The sequence below is a fragment of the Myodes glareolus genome, chromosome 6, assembly GCF_982192425.1.
Source record: "Myodes glareolus chromosome 6, mMyoGla1.1, whole genome shotgun sequence".
NCBI classification, from domain to species: domain Eukaryota; kingdom Metazoa; phylum Chordata; class Mammalia; order Rodentia; family Cricetidae; genus Myodes; species Myodes glareolus.
Window position 1 is genome coordinate 83,106,180 of NC_142031.1, and position 18,212 is coordinate 83,124,391.

Genomic DNA, 18,212 nt, shown 5'->3' on the forward strand with positions numbered 1-18,212 from the left:
TAAAAAATGAGAACTCCAAGAGTATAACAAACTAGAGCTAGGCCTCTGGCCTAGACTCATGTTTGAAGCCTGTCTCTGGCACTCCCGCAGTGACCTCGACAAGGTACTCAGCTACTCTAAAGTAGGAATGAAAGGCAAGGGGAGCATTAGACACACGCAACTCAGACACACCCTCTGTGTCCCACGGAATCTGCCGCTAGGTCAGGTTAATCGTGGCCTGCTGTGCCAGAAACCATTCCTGAGCTTCCCTGCCTGGTTTATCCTTGCACGCTGCCCAGCTTCTAAAAGAACTGGTTATAGATCAAACATAGGTCCTCATTCTTATTCTGATATTACCAGTAAGTGATGTTCTCAGATTATCTGATTTTTCAAAAGATTGAGAAGCTTAGAACAGTCAAACTCTAGGAAATAATTTGAGACTTTTAGATCTTTTATCAGCAAAGAAATTGCTAAAAGCTGAGGTGGTACTTCAAAGGTATGATTTATAAATTGTCAATGTTAGAATTACTAAACTAAATGTTTCTTTACTCTTTCAGAGGGATTAAAATTCAATACTGGCTCAATTACACATAAGGGCACAAAATATTTGTAAGACAATAAAACTTTAAAAGTATCACAGTTCAGCTGTTTAAAAATGACTTTAAAACATTAAAAAAATGTTTTAAGAGAACCAGAAATGAAATAATGTATCCTGTAAAAGAGAGTCAGGATAAAAGTTCCGTTTAAGTGAATAACTGCATCCATTTCACAAAGAGGGAAAAAAATACAAAACCATTCAACATAATGACAAATTTACATCGTTAAATGACAAAAAGAGATTGCCTGGTAACTGCACAACCAAGCTCGGCTTCCTGCACCAGGCCTACGCACAGCTCCCAGGAATTCTGCTCCAGAAGTGCAACCTGGCACAGGCTCCTGCGGCAGGTGGGGACCTAGGCACACCTACGCCACTGGGAAGTTCCTACGTCAGTTCCACAGGGGAAAAGGGTCAGCTCTACCCCACCAAGACGTAGTCCTGTCCCGAGTAATGCGAGACCTCCACTGAAAGAAGAAAAGCAACTGAACAAAAAGAGACGGTCAACCAACAAACTACTCCAGACCCGAAAATCCAAGCCCAGAAACAAAAGCAACACTAAAAAACAAGACTTGATGCTTTCAAAAGTGACTAATCCCATCATAAGGACATCATCTTGACTCCACTCACGACAGTTTTGCTTTCCCTTGTTACAAGTCTTCCATTTGTAATTACGTCTTACCTCATGCATTTCAATTTCCGTTGTATTTATCCATTGGCCTGTGTACCACTCAACTCTCAAGTGAGGTGACGCCCCTCATCTTTGCAAATGATGCTTATTATAAAGGCCCCACCAGAACTAGACAGCACAGTCATTGAATGGTTTGCCCATGACTTAACAGTGACATAAGAAAACCTAAGACTTGGGGCTGGAGAGATGGTTCAGTGGTTGAGCACTGGCTGCTCTCCCAGAGCTGAGTTCAATTCCCAGCATCCACATGGTGGCTCATTGCTATCTGTAAGCCCAATCCTGGGGACTCCAATGCTCCTCTGGTACACACATGGTACACAGACATCGAAGCGCACACTTGGAGTGCTCTGCACACGGACTCAGGATCCGATTGTTCCCTCTCCTATCCACTGTGTCATGCACAGTTTATTACATTCAGCCTTTGTCACTAAAACACCAGGAGCAGTGGAAGGGAGTGCAGCACGTGGCTGTTGTGAGTATCCCTGAAAGACTGTAAAACAGGAAGGGTACAGCAGTTCAGAACTGTTCAGGTTTTTGTTTTTGCTTTCTTTTTAACTTCTTTGAGACTAGGTCACATTATGTACTCCTGGCTGGCCTAGAACTCTCTATGTAGACCAGGCTGGCCTCTGCTTCCCAAGTGCTACCATGCCTGATTTGTTTAGAATTACAAAGCTTGTGGAAAAATAGATACACAAGCAAACCTGACATGGAGAGTTAAAATTCAATGCAAGGCTTGACTACGCTTTTTGAAAACAAGGTCTCTATTGAACGAATATGGTTTTTTTAAAAAACCAAACTGATACTGTATATCAAGAAACTAAAACGTTTCTGTAATTACTTCCCTCAGAGGAATACTTCATCCATGGAAAACCCTGTTTCCTAAACTATATTCAAGTATCTAACTGTGCACTCAGTCCCCCATTGGGGTCATAGGAATCTCAGAATTGTACATATCCAAGGCAAGATTTGATCCACTGTCCAATGTGTTCCTGTTTTTCTAAAATCTCGGCCAACGGTGTCATCGTCCTCGTTCCTATCAAAGCCTGAGTCATTTCCTCTCCCAACACCAAATTGTTTTGTCACCAAAATACACCCTGACTTCCAGCCACAATCACCAAGCCTCCCAGGGTTCCTCAGTCAAACCTAATAAAATCCTCATCTTCCCACTGCCAGTTCTCCATCCACCAAAGCAATGGAAAGCAGACCATGCCAACTCCCCTGCCCAGGATCCCTCATGTCCAGAGAAAATCTAAATTCCTTAAGCGTATAGCCCTAAATAGTCAGGATTTTGCCAACTTCAGTGTCTTACATTTTCCCAGCCAATTTGTGGATGTTTTCTCTGCATGTGAATTCACTCCTGCTTTGGGAAAATAGGTTTTATTTTCTCTTCATCTAGGATGCTTTGGTATTTTTTATCCCATCATTCAAGGTTATTATTCCTCAGTGATCCTATAAACACCAGACTCTCCTCTCAGTTCTGCCTCAGCCTGCTTGGTTTCTGAGACTATTTCTTCTCTGTCTTCCCTGCTAACAAGCAGGAAGCTCCAGAAGACAGTAGTTTACCTTGTATTTTGATATCTACCCATTATGACGACTGGTACACGAGCCATCGGTGAACACTGATGAAAGAATGGCTGAGGTATTTAGTCAAGATTCTCAGGCCTGAAAACACCTGCCTCAACGGACGCAAGCCTTAGTAAGGCAGACGCTATGCTGCCTGCAATCCACCCATCACCTCCCACAGAAATCTCACTCCGGACTCCTTGGAGCACTCTCCATTCTCTTCCATGGCTGCTCTTACAGTAGGAGAAAACCCCACCCTCTCATATTGGCGATATCCCCGTCCCTCTCCCCATTCCCAGTTCTCTCTGGTACCTAACATTCTCCCTTCTCTGGATCAAGTCAGCCTGTGTGCACATTTTCACTGTTTGACGTAATCCAAAGACACACACTGGAGTATGGTGTACGTGAACAAGCCTGTGTGACTGGTCTTAGGTGAACACTCTCAGAGCCGCATCTGCTCTGGTTCTGACTCACTCAAAGGCCAGGACTCTCCCAAAAGTTTTTTTTTGTTGTTGTTGTTTTGCTATTTTCTATAAATAGGATTTAGGGCCAGCCTTAATAAAAAACATCACCAGGCTAGTGACAGTGCCAGGAAGCAAAGCAGTTTTAAGAGGAGAATAGCAACCATAACAAAATGTTAAAAAAAATTATAAACCTTGAATTTGGTCAAACTGAAGCTTAAAATTCAAGTACATTTTTTATCCAGCTACTGTCAGCCATCAAAATGTCTAACGATGTAAGAATAGACGGGTTTGTAGAGGGTGATTTGGGCTCAATATTTTATCTAAGACTATAAATTTAGTTTTGACTTACAGTTGTACTTAAAGCAACTATTTCTTTAATTTTTTTTTTTTTTTTTTACTGTTTCAAGCCAGAAAATAAAATACTAACAAATTCTCTCTCTGGGAAGTGATTGTATTATAGAAAAGACAACGGTGCCATGGCCAAACTTTATGGAAAATAACAAAATCTGAATGGTACAATACTCAGGATCTACAGAATAAACGATCTTAAATTAGATGGCAATATCATTGTTTAAAATATCACCACTGTAAGTGTTGAAACATGCATCTGTATAAATGCATATTATAGTGCATGTAAGTATGTATACTGTATACACAGAGAGAGGGGAGGAAGGGTGGAAGGGAAGGGAGAAGGGAATGAAGAATGAGGACATGAACTGAAGCATCCCCCTTAATGTAATTATATCCACTCCCTTCATGTAAAAATGTACACCTTCTGAAGCATTTCTTGATTTGGAATAAAATGTGCCATCCCCACAACATAAAAACATGAACGTCGTCAAAAGGCTACAATGGGATTCAGAAAATAAACAGTGAAGAAAGACTTTGGTGTACTTTCATGCTGGTGATTTTTTTTTTAAATGTAAGTTACTAATATTTTAACAAAAAATTTAACCCCAAAGTTGCATATTTATATTGTACATAAACTGAAACGTGCCTTTTAGCACAGTGTAACACATGCTTACACAAACTCAAGTCATACACTTAAAACATTTTGCATAATAACACAGAAGTTCTGAAATACATAAAAGCATTAATATTTTCTATAAAACTCTCGTGAGAACATCAGTTTGCTCCACGCATAGAAAAACCGTCAAGTCTTTCTCCGAGTTCCGTGCTCTTCACGGCGTCACTCGCTCACAGTTCTCTCCAACACTCAGCATGGACTGCTCTTTCCTCAAGAGGTTTACTTTCCAGGTACAGTGTAAGCTCAAGAAAACAGACCCAACAATTATGCAATACGATTATGTCATGACAACTAAATTGCACATTATGCTTTGAAAGTAGGTTTGGATAAAGTTCTCAAACACTTTGGTATATGTTCCTCAGGGATTTCTACTACAAGTAACAGAAAAATCTAAGTTCCTTCAATCCCCGTTTTGCATTAAAATGGACAAGTCTTTGGTTAGAGGTCCACATTTTGGGCATTTATCATCAATTAAAATGGTCCCTAAACCGCTAAATGGTGCTGTGTCCCGGTTCACAGACTTCATGTAACCTGTTTCTGATGCAGCTGGATGCACTAATGTTCCTCTGCTAATGCTACCACCAGCTCCAGTCTTTTACTAGCAACAGAGAAATCGCCAGGGTTTCACTCCTGGGTTTTCTGTCGTAAACTGTACACCAATTTGCAGTTAACTACAGACACTTCCACAGAATGGATTAAGGTTAGAGCGCTAGAGAGCATTCACTTTAGATTTAGCTTATTCTGACAGGTCAATATTAGGTTGTAGATGAGTCTGCATTAACTACAGCAAGTTGCCAGGTAATGCTTATTTTAAAACCCCAAACCATTTCATGTACAAGAGAAACTGTGGCAAATGTATAAAGCAGCAGATATACAAGGCGAACACCAAACATACTTTATTAGCACAAGAAAGCAGCCAGAACAAGGCACAGCAAGCAGAGACAGACGCTAGCAGTCAAAGGGTCAGTGCTGCATACAAACATAGCGTTTCTTTTCAGTAGCCCTGGTGATAGCCAGAGGGGTATAAAATAGCCTTTGCAGCAGCTGGCGTGGACCCCAGGAGTGCTCACCAGCGGGTACAGAGCAGTCACAGACAACAAGAATGGACTTGGTTACCGTAGTGCAAATGTCTAGGACAGAGCCGAGAACTCAGTCCAACACTGAGAAGCAACACTAGAATCTGACAATACTTCCCAAAGCGTTCACTCAAATTGTGTTAAATACTATTCTAAGTGACAAAAGGTGCCAAGTGACGTTATTTACAGACATCATGGTTGTACAGTACCTTTTAAATCTGCAATTTAGGTTTTCTGTGAAGAATTAACTGCACTAAAATGCTATAAATTGTACTTAAGTAATTCAGCTATGAGCATACAACAAAGAGATAAATACTGCCGTCCAAATGATTAATTATAGTTTAACATAACTTGACATCAGCAACCAGTGGAGTCACTATTATCTGATATATTTGGGCATCTTCTAGTCTCATTTCCCTCCAGGTTCACAAACTCAAGGGCACAGGAAAAGATCCAATTTTGATGAAACAATGTGTGGACTGCTCATGTCAACTTAGAAAAAAAAAAAACCCTTGAAACTCCAACTGTGTGCCTGTTTGGAGTTACAGCACTCACCACAATGAATACTGAGGGTTTGAAACAAGACTCTACACTAACCTTTAGGTCTGAAGTTTTAAGAACATCTTAGAGACCTTGGTTTACTTGTGAGTCTCTTTCTCTGAGGAGAACAGGAGACTAGCCATAAACCACATTGACACTGCACAATGCCCTATGACCAGAAAAACCGCATTTTTTTTTTTTCTCGAAAAGGCAGGCAGTCTTTTCTTTACTTATTTGTTTTGGACTTTCAAAGCTTGATTTATAGTTAACTACAAACATCACTACTTTTGGAAGGTTATAGAAAAATTCTTAGAAAAAATAATTTCAAACATTAGTCACACTGTTGAAATACCCATCCAATATTAATAATTTGTTCTTCAGTAAGAAATAGAACTCTTCATAGCAAATGCCCCAGAGCCATTTAAATGCCTCACTCGGTCGTCAGAGCCATTTAAAACCAAACTGCTTGTTAACTAGCTGTGTTTCCCAGCCCGGACTCCTGCAAACCATCTGCTGTTTCTAGGCACCTTTGTCTGTGTAACAGAAGACCCCATTGGATAGAGGCTAACGACTAAGCTCACATTCTGGGTGAAAACTCCTAGCAGCTGACTCTGTGCTTCCTATGGCTGTACTGTCTGATGCACACGAGAACAGACCTAGGTAATGCCCTTTGGGGACAGGGGTTACTTTGCCTTGACTGGTTCTCGCTCTAACCAGCGAACCCTAACTTTCTGTTTATAATGATACTCTTTTAAAAAATCCTGTAACACTGACGGCAGAGGGAGCCCACCGATCCCATCATAGGTAGTGCACCTGCAGATCACCGCCCGGCAGATATACTGCAGGCTGAAAGGAAAAGTCCTATTCAGTGATATCGTAAGCAATGGTTCAAAAAACATGCAAGAGCTGGGGTCTTTATAGTGTTCTAGAAGCCCAGTGACAGTGGAGGAGTGGAACACACAGGGGTCGTGGGCATCGAAGCTAAAGTTGTGGTTCCACTGTTCGATTCGGGCGTGCAGAGATCTGTTGTAGCGGCGGAAGCTCACGGAGAAGAGGTAGTCCTCCTGCGCAGAGTCCCTGAGCAAAAACGTGCCTTCAGGTTTCCCTTCCAGAAGGGCTTCTGCTTCGTACCGGTCCATCACACCCCAGTAACAGGGATTCCCTGTGATCTGAAGCAAATCTGGCACAAGGCAGTGTATGTAATCGATCTGCGTATGAACTTTCCAAGCTCCCTGTCTGCTAACGTGTGAGTGGCTGTCCCCAGACACCTGACGCTGCTTCTGCCTCCGTGATTGCAGACACAGGGTGGTTGAATCCTCTTCTGAGTCACAATTCGTTTGTGGAACTGCAGAACCATCTCCACTTACTTCCGTCATCCCAGGGGCTAACTTTGGTCCCAGTTTATACAATGGATTGACCTGTGCAGTAGCTTCAAATGTGTGTATTTGTGCATTGGGAGGGGGGTCCACCCCTTCTTCGATACTAAGCCGTCTTCTCTCTCGGAGCCTATCCTCTTCATCTTCTGTAGACACCAGTGAAGGATCAAATGTATCAAAAAATGTTGAATGTGGGCTCACAGGAGCTGTATGCTGTTTAATCAAATGCCACTTTTGTGCTAAATCTGAGCCAGCAGGAAAAGGGCATTTTTCCAGCATTAATTCAGAAAGATGAATTTTTCTCTTATTGGAAAAGAGAGGCTTTGACTGCTTGCTGTAAGTTCTCATGGGGAAACACAAACCCACAGTGTCCTGGAGCCTCTGCCTCAGAGAGCGGCTCCCGACTGCCCGGCTGGATACACTGTCCATGTCATGCATAGAGCTGACACCATAGCGCCGCTCTCGCCTCTGAAGGCCGCTCCGAGTTCTACCAAACTTCTTCTCAGTATCCAGTGAGCTCTGGGTCTTTGTGGAGCAGGAATGTTTCTTCTTCCCCCCCCATGGCGCATGTCGAGAGTAGGAGTCTCTTCGTGCGAGCCTTGTTCCTGGGGTGGCACATGAGTCACTGTCCTTCTCGATGCTCATCTCAACAACCTGAGGGATCTCTGCGGCACAGTTCTGGTTTCGTCTTGAAAAGGTCTTTGAAGGGCTCAGTCCCAGCTGTAAGGCAACATTTTCTCTTAAGGGACTGCTCTGTTGCTGGGGAGCGGGCTCGCCCAGATGGATGCTTTTCTCGCTGACAGACAGACACCTGCTGGAGTTCATGTCCACAGTCTCGCTGCGGCTTCCTCCCTCATGGCTGAACAGAGCCTGGCACCTGTGTTTCAAGTTGTTCCACATCTTCCCCACTTTATCCATTGATTAGAAGAGCTAAAGAAACAAACAGAAAACAGAAAAACACGTTAATCTGAGAGGCCTGGGCAGCTGGGAAAGCGCTGTACTGGGAAACACAACTCAGCCCAGAACTGCCTTACAGGGCACCGACAGTGGCACGACACTCTGGGCAGCAGTGAGGTCTTCAGTGCCACCCAGGCCAAACCACACTTTCCATCTCCTTTCAGAGAGAAGTCAAGTTAACAGAAAGGAAATAAACTCTGCCAAACTATGCCTTCTTCATTTCTTAGCATTAATTAGGCATCTCCTGCTCATTTCTTATAGAGTGGGCTTCTGGATCAACGTTGTTCTTGCTCTAATGGCAGCACCAGCGTGGAAGGTGCTCTCAGAGGACTATGTTAAAGCCTGTGGGTGAGCCTGCAGGAGGCTCTCAGGAAAGCCAGTCGGCCGGGTGAGTTCACAATCCCAACACTGACACCCTGTGCTTTGACTGCCATCATCACTCCATCTTCTAGTTAAATTCAGGTTTCAGTGCCCAGCTCACAGGTCTAATTTCTGCCGCGTTCTTGGTGACTCTACTACCTTTTCCAACACCCCAGCCCTATGCTAGCTCTTTCTTTTCATTTCTTTAAGGATTTAAAAACTTTTACCCAATTCATAGTTTCAAGTTCAAATTCTATTCGAAAGCTTGTTTGGTTTGAGGTTCATTATGTAGCCTAGGCTAGCCCTGAATTTGTGGTAAGCCTGCCAAAGCCTTCTGAGTCCTAGGATTGGGGGAGTAGGCTGCCTCACCCTGCTCTGAAGGGAGTTTAAACTAAGAAACATCGCCATTAGCCACATGCTTCTATTCCTGCTGTCCATTCCCAGAAATTCAAAAATAAATAAATAAATTAATTAGCTGTTTCTGTAGATATTTTTCTGTTTCTACATGTCTGGATTATTACTAACTAGCCTTTTAGTACCAGAGATTATCTGGGGACTGTAATTTAAAGATGGTGGGCTTGACCTTTAGATTATGGTATCAATGGACATTTTCCTTTAACCTTCCTTCCACAAAAGAGCTAAAGTCCAGTCCCTAAGAGACATACATGGATCTAATCTACATGGGAAGTAGAAAAAGCCAAGATCTCCTGAGTAAATTGGGAGCATGGGGACCTCGGGGGAGGGTTGAAGAGGAGGGGAGAGGCAGGGAGGGGAGCAGAGAAAAATGTATAGCTCAATAAAATCAATAATAAAAAAAAAGAGCTAAAGCCCATTTTCTGGTTAAGTAAGTATTTATTGTTTTCACCATGAGAGCGGAATGTTGTCTAGAGGTAGATCATTTCCTTTCTTACACCAATGTTTCTTTTCCCTAGAGTAACTGTCTCTCAGTTGCTCCAGCTTCCCGGTATCTACTAACTGCTCAGCAGACGTCAGCACCCTCAATGGAGGCCAACAGAGCGACAAGGCTCCAGCAGTTTCTTTTCCTTCTATCAAAAACCATCTGATTTCATTCTTGTTTTTCAGTCTTTCAGGACAAGATCCTGGCGTAGAAATAATCTATCCTGGCAAGTTTGGGGGCAACACCCCACTATTTTCCAGTTTCAAGTTCCTTATCTTCTCTATGTGACACGTGTTGACTTTCTGAAAATAAGACAGCCACTTCTCAGTGCAGAAGCGTCATGTTCACTATGCTAAGCCTTTCAATGCCCGTTGCCCTTCTCCTTCCCTTTTTAATAGAATATATTGAAATATACTTCCTTTTATACTTTCTGGCAGCTTTGGCTTCAGTTTCCAACTTCTGCAGTAGAAGTGCAGTCATCCTGAACAAATGTGGCCTGTGACCAGGAATTTGATCTAAAGATAATTTTAAAACATTTTAAATTTATTTTTATGTGCAATGTGAGTGTCTACATGTATGTCTGTGTACTTGCATGTGGCTGGTACCCACGGAGGCCAGAAGATGGTGTTTCTGAGACTGACGGAAGCCATCATGTGCCACATCGTTAGAAACTTTTGGGGGTTGGAGTAGACAGGTAAGACCTGAACCAAAACAAAAGTCCCAAAAGGAACTTTTCACAGAAATTATATGTAACATACATACAAAAATCAAAATTTTCTTTCTGGTCCTTTTCAGAAAGTTGATTGAGCCCTAGTTAGACTCTAAAGCTGTCAGATAACAATGAGGTACTATTCTAAACACAAGAGGAGTTGTCATATTCAGGAAACTCCAAAGTTGAGCATTTTTCTGTGTTTATAGATATTGTTGCTTTCTAAAGGTATTTTCCTATCACGTAAATTATATAGGAAAGGTGACGATTTTACAAAGCAGCCAAACATAAACCTGCACATCTTTACAGGCAGCTGTTCACAAGTGTCACGGACAATCAGGACGTGCAGAACGTATCTATGCTCACCAGGGCACACATGTATTGTCTGACAAAACTTTTCCTGGGGAGACCCACCATACACATCTACTGAACCCAGATAGGAACTGTTAACCACAGAACCGAAGTCCAACTTGGTAGCGTTACTGGGGTTACTTACAGGAGCAGGAGTGACTCAGAGACAGCAGCATGTATCCTGCGGCCAGGAGTCAAGGAATACCAGAGTCACACTGCACAACAAACTACACAACAGGACTTATTAGGAAAGACACAGAGGGTGGTTGCCTCGGCTCTGGTGAGACGCTGCAGAGAACTGAGTAGGAGGAAGGCTTATGGCATGGGGTTTTCTAGGGTGGAAATTTCTGGGGTAAGGATTGGTAGGGACTGGTGCATTTTCAAAACCAGGAACTGAGCTCAGACTTTTTACCCTATAGGCAAGGGGCTACTTAGAAGGCGCAGAAATAGCTCAAAGACAGCTGCATCATCAAAGCCCAACCTAGCATGGTGACAGCTCATAAAGCTGGGAACCCGGAATACACTGCACAGCCTGCAGGCAGCCCAACAGGCCAGAGAGTGTTCTTTCTAGGTGCCTCGGCTGGTCTAAACCGCTTCCAGGCAGCTGGTCTGATCTCAGCTTTCACTGCAGCTCGCTCGTCTACTAAGTCTTCTCTGCAGCTTGACTCTAATCATCTGGGGGCAGGGAGTCAGTTTTTATTGCTTACTCTGGCAAGGCGGGGTCCAAGAAATCTGGTCAGTTTCAGGGACTTCCTAAAGCTACTCTGAGTTATCCACCTTCCTGCTTAAGGAGATTCCTACAGGATGGGATGTTTTAACCTCAGAGGAAACTGTTAAGACAATATTCCATCCCTTCCTCCTGTTCTTACATTCGTTCTGCGCCCCCCCCCCCCCCCCCCCCCCCGGCAGATGATCCCTGAGTTTTGGACAATGACTACAAATGTCCTCCTGTGGCTAAGAAATAGGCCACCATGTCAAAATAACAGTCTCTTGCTCTCCGGAGCGTCACCAGTTGAATACAAACGCGCTTAGAAGACAGCTTAGACAGTTTGGCAGGCACATCATACCGATCTAGAAAAATCACAGAAATTGCTTCCCCACTGGGATCTATAACTCTCCAGGCAGTTTTTTGTTCTGGCTTACAGTACCAGGCTTGAACTCCCACGTGTGGAGCAGGCAGGTGTTCTTACCCACGCTAGCCGGGCCACTATGATACAAGCAGGATGCTGACGGGTCCACAGCCAAGCAGGGATATTTGTGACAGTTCTCCACCAGCGGCCTGCATGGCCCTTCTGGTACTGTGAAAGACAGTCAGTAGGGTGGGAGTCTCCAGTTCAGTCCTTCATGTCCTACAATGGAAGAGTGCTCATGTGGCATCTTCAGCAATAAGAGCTTATTGCTTACTGCCAATAGCAGTAGCTTTAAAGGTTTGTGGAGCAACAGGGGCTGCCCTGGTCAACAACCTGGGGTTTCCACTCAATAATCTTATGATCTCTGGGAGTGTCCTTTTCCATCCATGTAGCATATCTTTTGGATTTTTTTCTCCTTTTGATTAACCCAGGCCCAGTAGGGTTGTAAGGTGCAGAAGTACCAGTGCACCTGGGTGTCTCTCAAACCACTCAGAGATTAGCATTACAATATCTCCATAGCAATGTCTTTTCCAGAGGATATGCAGGACAAGGCAACATCCTAAACCACCACCCCATAACAAATGGTGGAGTTATACAGATAACCTTGGTGACACGGCTGAAAGTCTGCTGTCACCTGTTCTCAGCAAGTGACAGGTGACCCCAGAAGTGCACAACTAAGAAGGTACTAAAGTTAAAAATAAGCAACATGGCAAGGCTCCATCCATCAGTATCACTGCTTCCTCCACAGATCAAGGTTGGGTACAAAGCATGGACAGGCAGAGCTAACTTAGTTCCCTGCAACCCTTACTCCTCTCTTGTGTTTCCATATCTTGGAGTCCTTCCAAGGAGCCTCCCTGTACCTAAGGAACTCAGGCCAAAGGGGAATGTGGTCTTTCTTTCGCCTATTGCCCCTGCTGGCTCCAGGGCAGGCAGGCCCTGGTTTGTGGATATAGCTGTAGCTTTTGCCTCCTTGTTCACCACACAAGGCTGTTGGAAGAGTTTCCAACTGGGCAAATCATGTTCACCCCTAGCATAACTTTTTTTTTTTCTGGAGGGAAACATACCCTCCTCAGTCTGGGGAAATAACTATCTACCCTGGGACATTGATTATTTTCACCTGTATTGTTCTATCATGGACGTCTTCTCGGGCTTTAAGGCCTTCCAGAAGCCCCTGAGCACACAATTTGACTTTCTATCAAATTATTCCTTAGGAACACTGGCTGGACACAAATCTTGTTACATTTGTCTTTACGGAACCCTGGCAGACCTCCTCCTATGTTTTATCATTTTCTTTTCTGTTTCTTTCTTTTTGGTTTTTCAAGATAGGGTTTCTCTGTGTAGCTTTGGAGCTTGTCCTGGCATCGAACTCACAGAAATCAGCCTGCCTCTGCCTTCCCAAGTGCTGGGATTAAAGGCGTGCACCACCACCGCCTAGGTTGTTTTCTTAATCAATGAACACTTTTTACATACTGGTTTAAGTTACTGACAGCTTAAAATCGTTTCTATTTTATAAAGATCTTGATCCACTGAAGGGCTCAGCAAGACCACCTAAGCTCCACACCAGTCTGGAGGTTCCCACTGATCCAGCTGTGTTTTAACTCCTCTGTGGTGAACACAGTACTATCTTGCTCGGTTGAACTGGGATTGAAACACAGCTTCTCCTTTCCTAGTTTCCTCAAAAGTGTCGATCCCTTCTCTATAGTTCCCCACTCCATGCTATCTGTAGGGATCTCAGACGGAGATAACCAGGTACTTCTAATGGCTTTAGTAAGCCATTCTATCAAGCTCTATGAACTTCCTTCATACAGTCTCACAGGCTTTGCCTTAAAAGGGATGGGTAGTTACATCACTCAGTTTTTCTGCCTCCAAAGAGTCAGACTGGTCCCATCTGCTGCCATGTTCCACAGTTCACAAGCCAGGCTGAGACAGGCTCTTTATCTGCTGAAGTCTTCCTTGATTCCAGCAGCTCAGGTGCTAAGTATTTTCTGACCATTCTAGCTTCTTGTACAGGATCATGGATCAGATTTTTGCTTTATCTACTAAAGACTGGATCTGAGGGCTCTTCTACCACTTTTACCACCTCTCATCCTTTTGTTCTTCTACTTTACTTGCCAAACCAGAGGCTAAGATGGAGGATGCTGCAGCATCTCCTTGTTGCAAGTATTCCTTTACACAAACAAGATCCTGCCTGGCCACTATCTTGACCTCAAGTGCATTTCTAACTACACACAACACAGGGCAGGCAACTTGTGCTATTGCTTGCTGACAATCTTTGACCCTCTTGCACTAATCTCAAAGACCGCAAGATTTCCTCTAATCTTTAATGTTTTCAGGGCAATTCCATATTCACATGGTGGTCCCACTCATCAAGCAGGCACACTACCCCATACCACATAGATGAAGGCTGCCATCCTGGGCTTCCTCCCACAGACACTCCTAATCCTGATGGCTCAGCCTTAGTTGTGTGCCTCACTACCCAGGGTGAGACTCATGCAGCTGCTGTCCTAGCACAAAGGCACACTAACACACCAGACAGGAAAGGACAGCACTATCCGAATTTCCTCCACAGCTGCTCAGCCTCAGGAGCATGCCCTGCATAGCCAAGGCTATATACTCACTCTTCTCTAACTCATCTTTGGTCCTGTTTGGGAGGGTGCCAATCATGTTGTGTGACAAAACTTTTCTTGAGGAGACCCAACACACATCTACCTTACCTCAGATACCAAAACTGATACCACCAAAGTCCAACTTGGTGAAGCATGACTTTTACTGGGGTTACTTACAGGAACAGAAACTACTCCTTGCATCACCAAAGCCCACTCCAGCACAGTTTACAAAGCTAGGAAGCTGGAGCACACTGCACAGCCTACAGGCAGCTCAACACAGAAAGTGTCCTTTCCGGGTGCTAGACCTCCTCCAGACAGCTCAGCTAGTTTCTGCTTCTAGGCAGCCAGTCAGGTCGCACAGTCTTCTTTGCAGCCTGGCTCCACTTGTACGAAGGCTTTCAGTTTTTATTGCTAACTACTGCTTACTCTGGCAGTGAAGGGCCTAGTGAATCTGGTCAGTTTCAGGGACTTCCTGAAGCTTTTTTGAGTTGTTTTCCTTCCTGCTCAAGGAGCTTTCCACAGGGTGGGATGTTAAAACACCAGAGGAAACTTACACAGGGTAGCTTCTAGCACTGGCCCTGGAGGTTCCACAGATGGAATAAACAAGTCAGTTCCTTTTTTTTTTTAAAAAAATTTCTTTTTCAGAATAACATTTTATATGTAATATTTTAAGATAAATTTAAAACTATGTTTATATTAATGGTTCCAAATTTAAAAAGTGTATCATATTTTATAGGGAAAAATAAAAGTTGGCTTTATTCATAATCTTTAAAAAAATCAGAATTAAGGAAAATCAGGTCAAATTCCACTATTACAAAAATTTACATAAAAAAGTAGCAAGTACAGCAAAGGCTCCCTTTATAGCAAGTAGTACCTATTGTATGTTTTCTATAAAACTAACTGAAATAGTTTGCAGGAGTGCATTGCAATGGGACTTATGAGAAATAGATTTCATGAACCCTGGGTTTTATGAGAAATAGATTCAGTAAGTTTTAAAACATTGTATGCTACAGTTGGTAGGAAGACACCAGCCCAATGCCAATCTCTCCTCTGCCGCTTAGCAGAAGAGCCTCTGCTTAGTAAGTAGATCCTCTCACATATAAAGCACTCCAACAACAGTACAGACATTGGATTTTGTGATCGATTAAAGTATATCTGTCAAGTCAGTTTTCTGCTATTCTTCACGCATTTTAGTGTTTAGAAAATAATACAATATATTAATACTACCATTAGGGCTGACCCACAATTCTAGGGATGCATGACTGTCATATTTCTAAACATTTTCGAAGAACTTGAGAACTATATAGAAAACCTTATTTTTAATTACCTAAACACTATGTTGTGACTTGGTCTGTATATTCATTAGATGGCTATTTATCACCGATGCTGCTGTCTAACATCAGACTGAAACACATGTAACAGATCTACATAAAAGTTGTTTTTATGAGTTTAAATGACCATATTATTCAAGCTCCCAAGTTATACTACTACAGTGTACACAATGTATCAATAAAGGGGTTGTATGGTTCACTCAATACACTGTGGAGTCCTGGCTGAGTTACACTGTTAGTTATAAAGGGTTCCAAACCTGCTGATGCCACTTATATTAAATTATAGGACTTAATTAATGGTGATTAATATAATGGAATGTTGGAAGATTAGAAATCTATATTGAATGACTTTGGAATACTCAATTATAGTTGAATGAATTGAAAAATCTTATAGCAAAGACTCATTAAGTTTCTAAATTTAGAATGTATCAAGAAAGTCTACTTTAAAACCCCAAACTGGCTTCTTACATGTTAAGTTCAGATAGAGTTCTGTAAGATAACAGACCTGCCTGCAAAGAGACATCTTCATCTCAACATTGGACCAGCTCCCTAAGCAAAGGCTGACAACAGTGCAATTACATTTGCTAAAATAAGAGCTACATTTTAATGTGTGGATCATTTTATTAAAATCCACAAACAACTGGTCAAGACTGTGTCAGATAAGAGACTTCCTCAGCAAACATTAGGTCTAAGTGATGGCAACATTAAATAGTACAAAGTCTTAACCATCACAGCAAGACAGCCCTTTGGAGTAAGTGAATAGAACCGCTGGGGAGGCGATATTCAGAGTTTTGTCCTGACGAAGGGATGAAGAGGAATAAATTAGGACAAAGAGAAGGATATGTAAATGCTCTGATTACAGAGCATGAACAACTGCTGAAGTGAGAATAGCCTTGGGGGGTGAGACAAAACCGTGCTGAGAGAAGAGGTCGAGAAGTAGGCTTTGTAATCCACTCTACAAGAACACAAGAGTATGCTGGTAGCACACTGGAGACAAACACAGAGGTCTAAACAGGAGCTGAGAGGTGGTGGCACACACCTTTAATCTTAGCACTTAGGAGGCAAAGGCAGGTAGATTTCTATGAGTTCGAGGCCAGCCTGGTCTACAGAACAAGTTCTGGGACAGTCAGGGCTACACAGAGAAATCTCTTCTCAAACAACACCAACCCCAAATTAGACAAAAATAAAGCTCAATTAAGAACAGAGACAGAGAGATGCTCACAAGTCAAATCTACAGGGACCTAGGATGCAGAATGAAGTGGGAGATGTCAAGATAATCTGGGTGGATTTCTGGCTTACACAAATGGGTGATAAGATGCTTTCTCAGAGAAAGGACAAGTAAGACAATAGCGTCAGCAAGTTAGGGCTTGGAGAAAGATAATAAATTCAACTTTTGAAATGCTTTAAATGAGATTATTAGACAACCATGTAAGTGAACTCATCAGTCCATACAACACATATTCATAAAACAGAATGTTATAGGAAGGAGATGATTTCTGTCATTATACAAAAATCTCCAAAACAGAGTAAGAACAGATTAATACCTACATTATGAATAAATTTATCTTTCAAATAGTCTCTAAAATGCATTATTTAAACATACACATGTAACAAAAGTATAAAAATTAAGAGTATGTTAGCATAGTCAGGACAACAGCTGCCTACTGGGAGAGAATACCCAGAATCAAGAGAACCACTCGGGAGGTTTCTAGAGCACTGTGTAAGCTTCCCTTTCTCAGTCAGGGGAAGGGGCTCATGTTTCTTTCTTATTAACTATTCTTTGGATAGCCCTTAAAATTTATACATTTTCCTTATATATTATGTAATAATTTAAAAATTACATACTGTAATGATTATGCATAAGCGGGATCATGGTGCGGGTGGGTCCAAACCAAGGAGGGCACGCCATGCAGACAGAGCTTAAATGGAGAGTTTTATTGAGATAAAGGGAGTGAGGGAAGAGGAGAGAGGTTGAGAGAGAGAAAGAGACAGAGAAAGAGAGGCAGAGACCTGCTTGCCTCTTCAGAATAACAGAGGAGAAGAGAGAGCGGGAATGGGTAGAGCTTGCCTCTTAGGGGGACTTTTTGCACCTGTGTACAGACTACATAGTGACTTAGCAGCCATAGGACGACCCTGGGCTGGCCAGGGCACTTCCTGAGTGCACCCTGCCAGATGGCAGCCCACCATAATGCCTGAAATCCTAATTCATAGGTAATATTTTTTAAAAACAATAACACAACCAGATATCAACTAAGAACTAGACCAGCCTGGGCTAGATAAATAGCAAACTATTTGGAAAAAAATAGTAAACTATTTGGAAAATAGTATATTGATATTTTGCTACACTTTTCTATATGGCCAGCTAAATGGTATCAAAATGCTCTTGGTAACTATCCCTCGCATAGTTTCTCCAAACACAGTGATGTGGGGCTGAAATAAGGCAGCTAAATCAGGTGGGGGATAAAGTTCTTGCTGTGTGACACGAAGACTTGGGTTCAGGACCCCTAGGGCCCACATACACACTAGTGCAGTGGTGTGTGCCTACAGCCTCAGAGCTGA

General features: G+C 42.7%; 1 protein-coding gene across 2 annotated transcripts in view; it reads right to left on the reverse strand.

Moving 5' to 3' along the window:
- Positions 1–5,191: 5,191 nt before the first annotated feature.
- Positions 5,192–18,212, reverse strand: part of Socs5 (suppressor of cytokine signaling 5) — a 45,263-nt gene continuing 32,242 nt past the window's right edge. For both annotated transcript variants that reach the window (XM_087907290.1, XM_048416038.3), the window contains exon 2: positions 5,192–8,241. In XM_087907290.1, coding sequence (XP_087763416.1) covers positions 6,619–8,229 — 1,611 coding nt within the window. In that variant the 5' untranslated portion in view covers positions 8,230–8,241 and the 3' untranslated portion in view covers positions 5,192–6,618. The remainder of the gene's footprint in view (positions 8,242–18,212) is intronic.